This window comes from Triturus cristatus, chromosome 5_2 (assembly GCF_964204655.1).
Source record: "Triturus cristatus chromosome 5_2, aTriCri1.1, whole genome shotgun sequence".
Taxonomy (NCBI): domain Eukaryota; kingdom Metazoa; phylum Chordata; class Amphibia; order Caudata; family Salamandridae; genus Triturus; species Triturus cristatus.
Window position 1 is genome coordinate 29,433,661 of NC_140588.1, and position 13,713 is coordinate 29,447,373.

General features: G+C 42.4%; 1 protein-coding gene across 4 annotated transcripts in view; it reads left to right on the top strand.

The window, feature by feature from the left end:
* Positions 1-13,713, top strand: part of ELP2 (elongator acetyltransferase complex subunit 2) — a 940,461-nt gene that overhangs the window by 510,494 nt on the left and 416,254 nt on the right. For all 4 annotated transcript variants that reach the window (XM_085606785.1, XM_085606787.1, XM_085606786.1 and 1 more), the window contains one exon: positions 3,138-3,326. In XM_085606785.1, coding sequence (XP_085462911.1) covers positions 3,138-3,326 — 189 coding nt within the window. The remainder of the gene's footprint in view (positions 1-3,137; positions 3,327-13,713) is intronic.

Here is a 13,713-nt window from a genome sequence, read left to right on the forward strand (position 1 = left end):
TGAGTGGTCCCTCACAGACCTCTCTATCAGTCCCATGGGGTCAGGGTACTTCTACCCTGGCCCTTCCTATCCCTTTTACATTGAATTTTCTCCCTAGGAACTGTGTTCCGATGCACAAAATGGTGGCCGCAACTTTCCTATCAGGTTGTGTCCTGCCAATCACGACATTGCTGTTGGCACATGGATCCGCATCTCTCGATATACATACACCTTTATACTTTATTAACTCCAAAACTACTGAACAGATTTACACCAAATTACAAAAAGCACTCGTTCTGGGCCAAGATCTAGCTTTCTGCCAAATTGGGTTCATAGGGAAAACGTGTTTTGGGACCATCCGTTTTTCTTAGACCCCGCTTGACAGTTAACCCCAAAGCGTCCCAGACAGCAGCTGAAGCGACTGGCAAACTAGTTTTGAGAATATTGTGAAGAGTTGTCAAATGACGCCAAAGTTATTAGCAAAACAAAAAACTTTTTTCTTACGGAAACTAGGTCCTAACTATAACTACCTGCTGGCTACCGCCAATAGGAAATTCCGCTGGAAGCATGGAGGCGGCTTGGGCCATGGGGGCCTTAGTACTCCCCCCATTGCCCTCAATGAAAGTCTGGTGGGTGCCCTGGGTGGGCACCAGGACTCCCACCCTTTGTTGGCCAGGCCCTGGGGGATGGGGTCCCTGGGGCTGAAATCGGTCAGGGGGGAGGGAAGCTGCGTGCCTCATTCCCCTCACATTTGTTGCCGGGCCCGGTGTATTCGGTCCCCGGGCCAAACATGGCCTGGGAGGGGGTTCCCGAGCCCCCTTCCTCCTAAAAAACAAAGTGCTGTACCCCAGGTTCATGGAGCCAAAAGCAGCCTGGGGAGGGGGCCTGCTGCCTTTGGAGGGTTGGCCAAAGGGCTTAGCCACACGCCAGGCCCTGTGGCCAACACCCCCCCCCCCCCACTGCACACGGCCAAAAGCAGTGAGTGTCATGGGTTGGTTGCATGCGGGGTTTGGATGCCGGGCCCTGCGGCCAACCCCCTAAACACGCAACTGTTGGGTTCAGATTTTCCACACTCAAAACCATCGAAATTTAGCAGTTCTAGTTATCTCAAGTAACTATAACTAGTGTCCTAAGGTTACTGTAACTCCCACTCTTGCCATGCACTGCTAATTACCCCACATATTACATCAGTCATGACATCCCGGAGTGTCCTGGTCATCTCTGTAAGAGGGGACGTGTTGTATGTATGTATGTGTGTGTGTATATATATATATATATCTACACACACACACACACACACACACACACCACACACACACACACACCTTTTCAGGCTTAGAGTACTGGATAAATTATGCAAAAAAGGAGCCGAAAACTCTGGGTAGTTCCCAATTTTATGTGGAGAGCAGCTCCTGTATAGAGCACCCTACAACACCAGCAACACTCTGAATCTGCTCGCCTCAAATGTCTGTTTTTCTAGCAAAGCTTTTAAGCATAGGATTAGCACAGTACCATTTATGCAGAGCCAGAAAGGGACAAAGTGTTTTGCCATTTCTATGGCAAAACCTTTTGGCAAAGGATTGGCACAGTGCCACCTACGCCGATCTGTAAAATGACAAGAGCCTTTTACAACTCCAGGCACGATATTGCAGCTTTGGATTGGTGAAATACAATCCAAGCCAACCTCTAATGAATAAATGCAACCTCTGGCACATGTTTTGCTATTTTTATAGCTCTTCGGAAAGGTTTAGCTTTGTCCAGACACGAGCGAGCATCCACTATAAGCCAAAACAATACCCATTCAGGCTTAGAGTGCTGCATAAATTATGCACATGAAGAAGCAGAGAACTCTGTGTAGTTCCCAAGTTTAGGTGGAATATAAATCAATTATGTATTATGATTAGAATTGATAAGATATAGAACAAATTATTTAATACATTAAGGGCCTCATGTAGGTAGCCATATACCGGTCGGTAACGGCCGATTTTCGGTAATTATACCGTTACCGACCGGTATATTGGCTATTGGTATGTAGGGGGTCAATTTCTGAAATCGGAATTTACCGAATCGGTAAAACTACCGAATCGGTAAAATTACCGAATCGGTAACGTTACCGATGTGGTAATTTTACCGATTCAGTAATTTTACCGAATCGGTAAATTCCGATTTCAGAAATGATATGTAGGGGGAGTGTGTGTGTGTGTTTATGAGTCGGTATTTACCACCAACTTTTAGTTGGTGGTAAATAATTAATGTATGTTTGTATGCATTTGGAAGCGCGTAGCAGTGTGCAATGTGGCATACATACATGCCCTTAGGGCATGTATGTGTGCCACATGTGCACACATGGCCGAATCAGGGGTGCAACAGGGTGTCAATGTGACACCCTGCCACCCTTGCATTTTCTCCACCATTACCGAATCGGTATTTACCGATTCGGTAATGAGGCATACCTTCCCCTCAATGGGAAGGTATGCCTCATTACCGAATCGGTAAATACCGATTCGGTAATTACCGAATTGTAACGAATCGGTAAAAAATACCGACTCATTACCTACATACGAGTTACCACTTCTAAAATACCGATTCGGTATCGTTCGGTATTTTAGAAGTGGTAACTCGTATGCTACCTACATGAGGCCCTAAATACTATAAAACTGAAGTAATTTCATATTTACTTACCAGGCCAAGGTTATGGTTATCCGAAAGAAAAGATTAAAAATAGAGGTAATCCGAAATTGTGATGGTCGAAATGTAGTGATAGGGGAGCGAATGTGACGTAACAGCCAGAGCTGCGGAATTTGGAACCCGGGGATCCAGGCTCAAGTCTTGGAGTCGGCTCAACATCCTGTGAATCTGGGCAAATCACTTAATCTCCCCATGCCTAGGAACAGCGCCTGGATACCCTCATGGGTGATTAGCCACGCTCTACGTATTATATACCACATTTAGTTTTACTTCTTCATTCATGTGTTAAGCATTCCTCAACTGAACAGTTATTGCTTAGTAAAGATGTGAAGACGCCAAGTACTTTTTAGCTCAAAATATATAAAACATTATTATGAGGCATTTTTCTTTAGTGCTCTGTATTTCAAGATATTTACCCATTTTCGTTTTGTTTCAATAATAGTTGTTCATTGTTTTTCTTTTTTGTTTAGGTGACGTGGCATGAAATAGCAAGGCCTCAAATCCATGGCTATGATATGCAGTGCTTGGCAATGATTGGTAGATTTCAGTTTGTATCTGGAGCAGATGAAAAAGTGCTTCGAGTTTTTGCAGCGACACGCAACTTTGTGGAAAATTACATTAATATCACTGGTAGAGCAGATGCGAACAGTCTTTCCAGTGTGAGTACCTGAAAATGTCCTCAAGTTTATGTATAAACACATACTTACCATTTTGTTGCAAATATTTGTAGAGATTTTTGTTGCAAGTATTACATTTTCAGTTAATATCAAAGCCTAGTAGAGGCAACTATGACATTGGTAGCAACGGGAGAGAACACTGAAAAGAGAGACCAACCCACCTCCAAAAATACGCTCTGTAAATAGAGTCAAAAATCGAATCTGACAACATAACAAGATATTATATTGGAATTATCTGTGTTTCTTTTATTTATTTAAAGCTCATAACCATAATTTGAAAACAATGATTTAAGCATTCATACATAAAGAAAAAGAACTGTCATACCCTTACAGTCTAAATACTCTCACACAGACTTCTCTCATACCACTCATACCCTTACCGTCATTCTCAATCAGTAGAACTTATTAAAACTCTTATAAGGCCAACCTTACAGAACACCAAAACCAAGGAGAAAAACTATATATGTCCCCTCACAACATTGGGTCCAATTGGATAATGCCTTAACGTCCACATATATCTACAGACCCAAAATTGCGTTTGCAGGTCTATTCAAACATCTTTTCAAAATATTTCATTAATTTATCTTATGTAGTCATCAAAATTTAATAATGGAAGTTCAACAACACATATTTCACAATAGAGCTTTGCTTCCGTGTCTGAGTGACTGAACACAGGCGTCGATGAGCGTTTCGGTGAGGAGTAGTCAGCCGAGCACACACCTGCTTCAGGGCACTGAAAGATGTTTCAATGTAAAATAAAATCAACAGTTGGAGCACTGTGTTTAACCTCCTCTAGTGCAATCCAATTGCTGTGCTCTGGACGGGGCTGGCAACTTTTGGAATATGTCAGAGGAAGTCACCAATTGCACCCCTGCTTATCTCATCCCAAGGCTGCCATGATTGCAGGCGCAACTTTGTCACAAAGCAAACTTCCAGAAAGTAGTGGTTCAGAGGGCACAAGTCCTAAAAAAAGAAGTGGGGGGACTAACCAAGTTAAGCAGTAGGGAAGTGACACCATGGTGTGTGACATCACGGAGCGTGACATTGCATGTGGCATCACAACCCATGACCTCAAAGGAAGTCACATCACAAAAGTGACGTCAGATCTTAAGACCTCACACATATGTTTAGCAGGTCTATTATTAGTACATTTGAGCACATTACAGCATTTAACAAATGAGACTTTGCGTCAGAGTTGTGCCAAAAAGTGACATAACCCAGACGCAAAATCTGGGCCTCGACGTACACATTTAATTTTTAACACTCTGACACATGGAAATTGGCAACAAGGAGAAACGTGGCAGAAAATCTGTTCTGCTTAATTGGCTGCAGAGTCTGCATTTTAGAATAATTAAGGCACCTGCTGCATAGATCTTTGTATGCCCAGTAATTCTCAGGGAATAATAATGGTAAGATGACTCTTGAGGTTAATGCACTTGCTGTGTTTTATCTAGTCCCAGTTTTGAATGAAAGTAACATAAAGGGTTAATACATCTCCTGCAAAACACATCATGTGACATGCAGATTACATCTTTTTATTTTATTTAGATGGGTAAGTGTTTTACTGCTTTTAACACAGAGATCCTTTTGTTAATTCAGTTCATAAATTGTAATTTAGCACAGTGAGCTATAAACGACATCTGACTTCTGCACCTTGTAACCATCATTGTCTTATGTAACACATCCTGTGTATCGATTTACACACACATAATTTATTCTCAATGCATGATGTGTACTACATGTACTCCGACATGTACTCCGACACCCTAGATTGGGATAAATAGCACTATAAAATATATAAAACAAAATAATGGTATTTAATTTATTTGTGTGAATACTGGGGCAGACCAACATATCAGACGTTCTTACAGTGTGCTGGGGTCCAGATAGCAACCAGACAGGATACTCCAACAAAAGGAGGCCTAATAGCTCTTTAATTTCCACCTTAGTTTTGGTCTCAGCAGGAGTTTAAAATAACAAAGCCCCCTCGCCTGCACATTGGCTCGGAATGAAAGCATACACTGTGCAGGCGCTGCTGAATGTGTCCTGGTGTCAGAAAATTTCACCAGGACGAGTTCAGTATATTTCTGTGGTGCCAAACTTCTTGGCAGGAGAGACCGCGCCCAACCTGTGAAAAGAGTGGATAGATGTTGTCTACCCGAGTGTGCCCTAGACTCATGCCCTGGTTACTCGACTTGTCATCACTGGTGTTTATGGCAGCGGGGCATATGCAAGATGGGGGCGTAGCAGGTCACAGTGCTGTGGCAGGCACAGGTATGGTGGCACTTTTTCACAACTGCTTCGCAGGGCATATAAGAAGTGTTGTTTGTTGGCAGGTTCTTTTGTCTGTCAAGTTTGGCTCCCGCAATAGCAGAAAACTTCCCCTATCAGAAATAGCTCTTGGCTGCTGCTAGGTTGTGCCATGCGGATTCCGCCTTAGTTCCACCCAACGGCCCTAACATCAGAGTACAGTAACTTCTAACTAGCATGCTGCAATTAGCTCCTAGTACTTTTTCTGAAACCCATTGAGGTTTGCGGAGAGTAGCCACAGAGCATCAAAGACAAGGACAATATAAGCATATAACGTTTTACAAGGGGTGCCAGAAGACCGGTTGTCTAGATGGCTGTCATTCATTTGTGTACCCAGGGATTCACACTAGCCAGAACATCTAGCCCAAACAGCCATTGAGGATCAGCGGCATGTGTGTGCCTCAAACCGCAACTGGCTGTCGAGCTTCGGCACCGACCGCTGGGATCATGGTGCAGCCCAAAATGGTGGACAGCCAGCTTTGTTGAAAGGGATGTTTATTTCATGTTTTTTTTTTAGTTTTATACAGCGCGAACATGATCATTTCTGGTATCAGTGCGCTAAACAATGGGAAAATAACATAGAAAATACAACAATAAACACATATAATCTCAGGGCTGACCTCAGCAACACGACTATATCGGGTAACTGTGCGTTACAATGCAGTATACATGAGGTGGTTATGAGTAGAATATCGGCGATGATCACAATTGATAAGTTCATAAAGATAAACGATAGAATGGCAAAACATAGGAAGCAATGAAGAGAAAAGTTGCCTTGAGTGACTAGATTCCCGCCGGTAGGGTTAAGAGAGCTAACGCCTCAGTCGGAAAGAAAGCTATTTAAATAATAACAGTTTTGTTTACTTTTTGAAGAGGGTCAAGAAGGGTTGGGCCTGGTTTCCGGATGGAGAGAGTTCCAAATTTTTGGAGCAATTCCATAGAAGGCTCGCTTGTAGGTTTTCTTTTTGTTGAATTTTTGGGGCTTCAGCAGTAGGGAGCTTGTGCTATGGGAAGATCTATTCCCACCCGATAATGCCAGTTTCTGGGCCAGGTAGCATGGAGTGTTGTGGTGGAGAGCTATAAGTGACATGCAATCAATTTTGAGATTAATCCTTGCCCTATAGGGTAGCCAGTTCAATGAATGGAGGACAGAGGTGATATGATGACTTTTTGGGAGTCTGCGATGAGCCTAGCAGCCACATTAAAGGTAGCCTACAGAGGTGCTAGTCCCTGAACCTCTGTTTTGAGATCTGCAGTGGTAAGGAAAGATTTTAGTTTTCTTAGTTTGTGAAGCTGGTGATTGGCCCCTTTGGTGAAGGCTCTGATATGGTTCTACATAGAGAGGTCATTGTCCAGGGTTATTCCTAGAGATTTTGCTGATTCAGTGATATGAAGGGTACAGTTCAAGGATGTAAATGTGGAAGCCATTCTTTGATGTTAGAAATGTAGTAAATGGCCAGGATACAGTAGTTGTCTCGAGATGAAGATGTATTAGGTTACATGGATGAGGAGCTAGCCCTAGAGCAGCCAACTCCAACAGACTCCCAACTCAAGAATGAACACAAACATTCCACAGTAACTAAGCAGAACATTGGCTACTTAAAGAGGACATGTCAGTTAAGAGTACATATTAGAAATAGTCTAGAACACAGAAACACTACTAATTACTACATTACCTTCCCTTCCTCTAAAACAAAAAAACAAGCGAAAAAAAAATATACAAAAGAAAACATTAATAAATAACTAGTAGAAAAATCAGAAAATTCAATCCTTAAATCTCGAAGGTTTGGTGATAACACGAGCTGACTTTTAAAGAGAAACTTTAGATCCCCTTTTAGAGTCATAACTTTCCTTCTGTTTCAGCTGTGTTTGAGAAACATTATCTTTACATTAGACATCAATTCAGTGACATCAGACATACTATTAATCCACTTAGACATCCACCCTGGACGAAATAAGGTATTTGCCTTCCTACCCCGCATTAGTTCAAACGGACGAATGTGGAGTGGTCCTATAAAACCAAATCATGCTGTCAAGGGACTTGATCACATCCTGGTTGTTTGCTTTAGCCCATTTCACACAGTCTCCAATGACCCGATTCATCCTCTCCACCAGACCATTTCCCTGTGGATGATATAGAGAACTCTTGATGTGTTTCACACCAGACTTGGATAAAAACAGTTCAAACTCCTTGCTGACAAACTGTTTCCCATTGTCAGAAACAATAATCTCTGGGAAACCTTCTCTTACCCAAACATCACTTAGGAAGGATATGATAGACTTGGTGTCGGCATCTCTAACTAACTTATCTTCAGGCCATTTTGATGCATAATCGACTGTCACTAAGATAAATCTAAAGTTACCACTAAGAGTCACATACGGCTCCATAACATCAATACCAATCTTTGACCAGGGGCAATCAGGACAGTTGACAGAAATGAGAGGAGGAACATAAGTCTTGAGAGACTTATCAGAGGATTTACAAATACAACAATCTAATACAAACTCTTCAATTTCAGAATCCATACCTGGCCACCAGAATGTGTCGCGATTGCGTCGCTTAGTGAAAGATGCACCCAAATGCCCTTCATGTGCTCTAATGAGGATTCCTTTCCTGAACAAATGAAGGGGAATAATTTTGTCATTACGCAACAAAATTCCATCTTCAAGGGAAATCTCATCCTCAACCTTAACAAAAGGTTGAAGAGCAGGAGAAAGAACCTTTTCTCTAGGCCAACCACACCTCACAAACCTACATACATCCTGGAGAACACAATTATTGGCAATACATTCCCTCCATTCATCTTCCGAACAAAATTTCAGTTCTGGAATGTCTACACCAGCTACTAAACAGTCTTCGCAATCCTCGTAAATAAGTTCAGAAAAAGAAATGTCATCATCATCACAAAGATCCCATCCTCGTCGCCAGTAAAATGTAGTAAATGACCAGGATACAGTAGTTGTCTTGAGATGAAGATTTATTAGGTTACATGGATGTGGAGCTAGCCCTAGAGCAGCCAACTCCAACAGACTCCCAACTCAAGAATGAACACAAACATTCCACAGTAACTAAGCAGAACATTGGCTACTTAAAGAGGACATGTCAATTAAGAGTACATATTAGAAATAGTCTATAACACAGAAACACTACTAATTACTACAAAGTGGTATTGGGTGGAGAGATTAAGAGGAATTCGGTTTTGAGTGTGTTAGGTTTGAGGTTTTATGAGTCAGCCAGTGTTATATTGTTCTCGAAGAGTTATTTAGGGTGGTGATGTCTTCGTGTGAGGCAATTTTCACATAAATTTGTGTGTCATCATACAGATGTTAGAGATTTGGAGAATTGCAGTTAGGGCCTCCATGTATAGGTTGAACAGGGTGGGGGAAAGAGTTGAGCCTTGGGGCACGCCAATCGGGACTGGCATCTGGTCGGATAGCTTCACAACTCCTTAAATGAAAGATCACTAATTCGGGTAATTTATACATGGTAGGCTCTTTTATTGAGGTCACAAATACCAAAGCTCCCACCGCATTAGATATCTTTCTGCTTTATAATAATATTAACCTTTCTCTTCTAGCTTTGCCTTTTGACTCTGACTTCTTTTCAGGTTCGCGCCGGGACACTCCTCAGAGTATCTGTACGCGCTACAAGTTTATATAACATAACATAACATTTATAGACTTTGAGGCACCACATTACCCCTGTCTTCCCACAGGAACCTCACTGTTTTAAACCTTTAAATTTACTGATTGCTATCAAAATATCTAGATGCTTGATAACTATCTTGTATAGCTCTGTTCAGGAAGTGGCACCAATATATTCACCTAAACCCATGGACAGCTCGAACACTGAGCTACCAAACCCACTGTCAGATGAAGACTAGATGTTTTGTGGAAATAGATATTTTATCGACAAATAGCCGGATGTGCATGATACAATTCTGCTATCTTCATAGGATGTACTACACCCCCAGGAGCCTATGGAAGTGTGTGCGCAAAGACAATTCTAGCCTTTCAGCGCTGCGCACACACTGAGCCGTTGACATACTACATTTAGCATGGGCATGCCCCACTATAGACCACTACTAGAATATGATGGGGGATACTATTACCCTAATTATCAAAAGGAGTCGAGGTTGGTACTCCTGGGCTGGGTGAAATCAATGCCTAAAACAAATAGGATATTATTCACCCTTGCATTGTTGATGGCAAAGATGGTGGTTGCTAAACTCTGGGGTGAGGCCACATGCCTACACTTAAATCCTGACCACAAGTCTTTATCTGTTAATGCACACAACTTGAACTATAATCTGAATTACAGCCATTGATGGCCAGTTCTTAAGATATCTGGAGTCTCCTGAGAGAATATTTATCTTCAAACAATATGGCCAGGGGCCCTCCATAATACATGTACCATATACTCTTGGGAAACATACTTTCGTCCTTGAGTTGAGAATGTTTGTAATGTCATACCTAGTACCTTACTAGGTCTTCTGCTTCTGATTATAGCTCTGTATCTCTGCAGGAAGCAGAGTTATTCATCACTGCCTACCTGTAGGGAACTTGTGGTACTTGCCAGTACAGTTGCACTTCTATGTGGCCATTTATGCACTGCGGTTTTTACTCTTTTACTGTATTGTACCAATTTATTTCTTTGAAATCAATAAATAAAGTTAACAAAATAACTTGTGATCTTATTTTACATAGCACCCACTCATTTAAGGAGCAGGGAGTGCGGTGCAGGGGAAGAAATCTGCCAGAAGATTATGAACTTCACCCGAAAAATGTGTTACCAAAACTAAGTAACCTTTTCTAATGATAGTTATTTCTCCTCGCAGATTGCTCACTTTATGCATGAATCCTAAGGCCATACTTCCCTCAGATGCTGATTTGAGTAGTTCAGATTAAGCAAAGAAGTCATGCAAAACTTCTTGAGCAAAGTATCTTTCACTGCCTACCTGAGCTGTAAAAAGAAAACTTGAGGGACAAAATGCTGAACAATGTCATGCATTAACCCCACTTCAGAGATCAGGGCCTAAATCCATCGTTTTTTGATCCCATGACATTCCAGTTTAAACACAGCCATATGCAAATTAGTCATGACCCTGTTCCCATGGGAACAGTCCAGCCCGAACTCCATCATCGGTGTGTCATTTACTGTCTCGCCCTAAGTGCGCCGGGTATGCCCAGACGTGGGTCCCGAGCTCACTGTGTCCCTGGATTCAAGCTAGCTTGGCTGATGAGTGGTGATACCCCGAAACCGGTCCTAGGATGCTGGTTTCTGGTCCAGGGAGGATCTGGCTTGGCATTCGGACTGGACTATTCCCATGAGGTACAGGGTCAAGACTGATTTGCATATGGCTGGGTCCAAACTGGGGTGTCATGGTGAGCAAAGGAACAATGGATTTAACTTGGATCTCTTGACTGGGGGTGAATGTCTGATGTGCTCTGCATTCCATCCATCATCTGTGTGTCTTTTACCTGAGCTGTAAAGCAGTAATGTTTGGCAGAAGCATGCATAGATGTCTACGTGGCCATCTGGCAGATGTCAGGCACCAGAACGTCTCAAATGAGAGTTGTAAAAGCCGTCACAAATCCAGTGGCGTGGGCACGAATACCTCCTGGGAAAGCACAGCAAATCTTCATACTGAATGGGAGATGGTGCTCTTGAGTCACTTCCTAGCCCTTTTTAGCTCTGAGGAAGTCCACAAAGAGCTGATAATCTACTCTGTGTTGTCAAGAGTGATTGATGTAACAGGACACAGTACCTCAGAATCCACCCGATAAAGATTTGCCTCCTCTTTAGAGGGATTAGGAGGGTGATGGATAGAAGGATAATGGACTGGCGCATCTGAAAGGCAGATACTACCTTGAGTAGGAAGGATGGGGAGGTACAATGGCCAACCTAACCACACAGAAATCTGTGAAAGATAGATGAACTGGGAACGCATTTTGCTCTAAAGATCCTCAGTTGTGCATCAATATGTAGTTAGTTCACGTAACAATCAACAAGAAGTGAGATTAACTGGAGGGGCTAAAGTATATCATCCCAAAGACACACTCTAAAGCAAACAGTACTGTAGAGGAAGAGTGTAGAAAAAAAATTAGACCCATTTGTTAGTGGTACAAGTTCTCATTTATGAAATGTTTGTGTCTCCTCATAAACCAAAGTAATCAAAAAGGTAAAGGACACTGAACCCTCATTCCCTTAAGATGACACGCTTCAGCATTTAGCCCGTTGCTCTCCCACATTGGGATGGTATTACTGTACAGGTGGCCTCATTAACAATTAGTGAGCTGTTATGATGGAACAACTAAGTTTGGTGTATGTGGTTCTAGTATACGGGTAGAGATTAGACACTATTCTAAGATCCCTATGAGATGCAGTGTACTAAAGTGTCCAAAATAGAAATTACATTTCCTCCATATAGACTTTTAATGTTATCGTCTTCTGTAGCTATCATTAAAACAACAGGGGTGTGTTCTCCTGAGCTTATAGTCAATATGTTTCTGCTTAAACCCTGAGCCTATAACAGGTCTAAGGCAGTAGTCAGGACCTAGATCCCTATCCTATTTTGCCTGTGGTAACTCCCTAAAAGTCAGCAGTGCCAAGGTTAATTAAAGTGAAACATAATATGTAACAGTCAATTAAACAAGCATTGGCAAAGCCGGTAGGTCACGCCTGTGCAGGAGCTATTGGCTTTGCCAATATGTTTTAGCAATGTTGTACACTAGAATGGCTGCTTTTCAGCATGGCTAAAAGTTAGTGGGGTAAAGGAGATTGGCGTGCAGTGGAGTGTCATAAAATGTAGTAGAGTGGAGTGTTATGGAGTGGCGTACAGTAGAGTTGAGTAGCGTGGAGAGGAGTGAAGTGGACTGGAGTGTCATGGAGTAGCGTACAGTGTTGTGGGGCGTCGTGGAGGGAGTAGAATGTCATAGATTGGAAGGGCGTAGCATTGAGCGTTGTACAATGAAGTACAGTTTCAGAATTGAGTCAAGTGTCCTAGAGGGTAGTGGCATAGAGTGTCGTGGAGTGGTGTAGAGCAGAGTGAAGTAGCGTAGTAGGTGTTGAGTGGAGTAGAGTGTTGTAGAGTAAAGTGGAGAAGATGGTCATAGTTTAGAGTGTCGGGGAGTACTGTGCCATAGAATAGAGTGGAGTGGCATAGAGGGAGTTGCTTAGAGCATCATAGAGTGTAGTACAGTTGAGTGGCATACAGTGGAGTAGATTGTCAGTGGAGCACAATTTAATGAAGTAGAGCATCACAGCGTGGAGTATCATGGAGTGGAGTTTTGTAGAGTGAAGTGGCGTAGAGTGCAGTGGGGTACAGTGCATTGGTTTTGAGTAAAGTAGTGTTGAGTGCATTAGCGTAGAGTGCAGACACGTAGAGTTGCATAGAGTGCAGTGGCATAGAGTAGAGCAGTGCAGAGTAGATTGCAGTGGCATAGAGTGGAGTGGTGCAGGATGGAGTGGAGTAATGCACAATAGAGTTTAGTGGCGTAGAGTGGCATAGAGTTGAGGGGTGCAGAGCAGAGTGCAGTCATGCTTACTAGAGTGTCAGAGTGTAGGGTCGTAGATCAGTGCAGAGTAGAGTGGTTCAAAGAGCAGTGATGTAGAGTACAGTGGTGCAGATTAGAATACAGTGCCATAGAGTGCAGTGACGTAGGGTGCAATGGCATAGAGTGACGTAGCATGTAGTGGCATAAATTAGAATGTTGTAGAGTATAGTGGTTTAAAGTTTAGTGGTGCAAAATAGTTGGCATGGGTGCAGTGGTGTAGGGTGCATTGGTTTTGAGTAAAGTGGTGTAGAGTGTGGTTTAGAATACAGTAGCATACTGTAGATTGCAGAGATGTAGAGTGAAGCAGCGTGTAGTGCAGTGGCTTAGAGTGGCACAGAGTGCAGTGGCATAGAGCGTAGTGGAGTACTTTATACTTTATTGTATAGTTAATAAAAACCATTACAAAATATAAATACGACAATATGTTAAAACACAAAGAATTTACACTACTGTGAAGATAAAAACAGATGTCATTCTACTGTAAGGAATAACATGTTCCAAA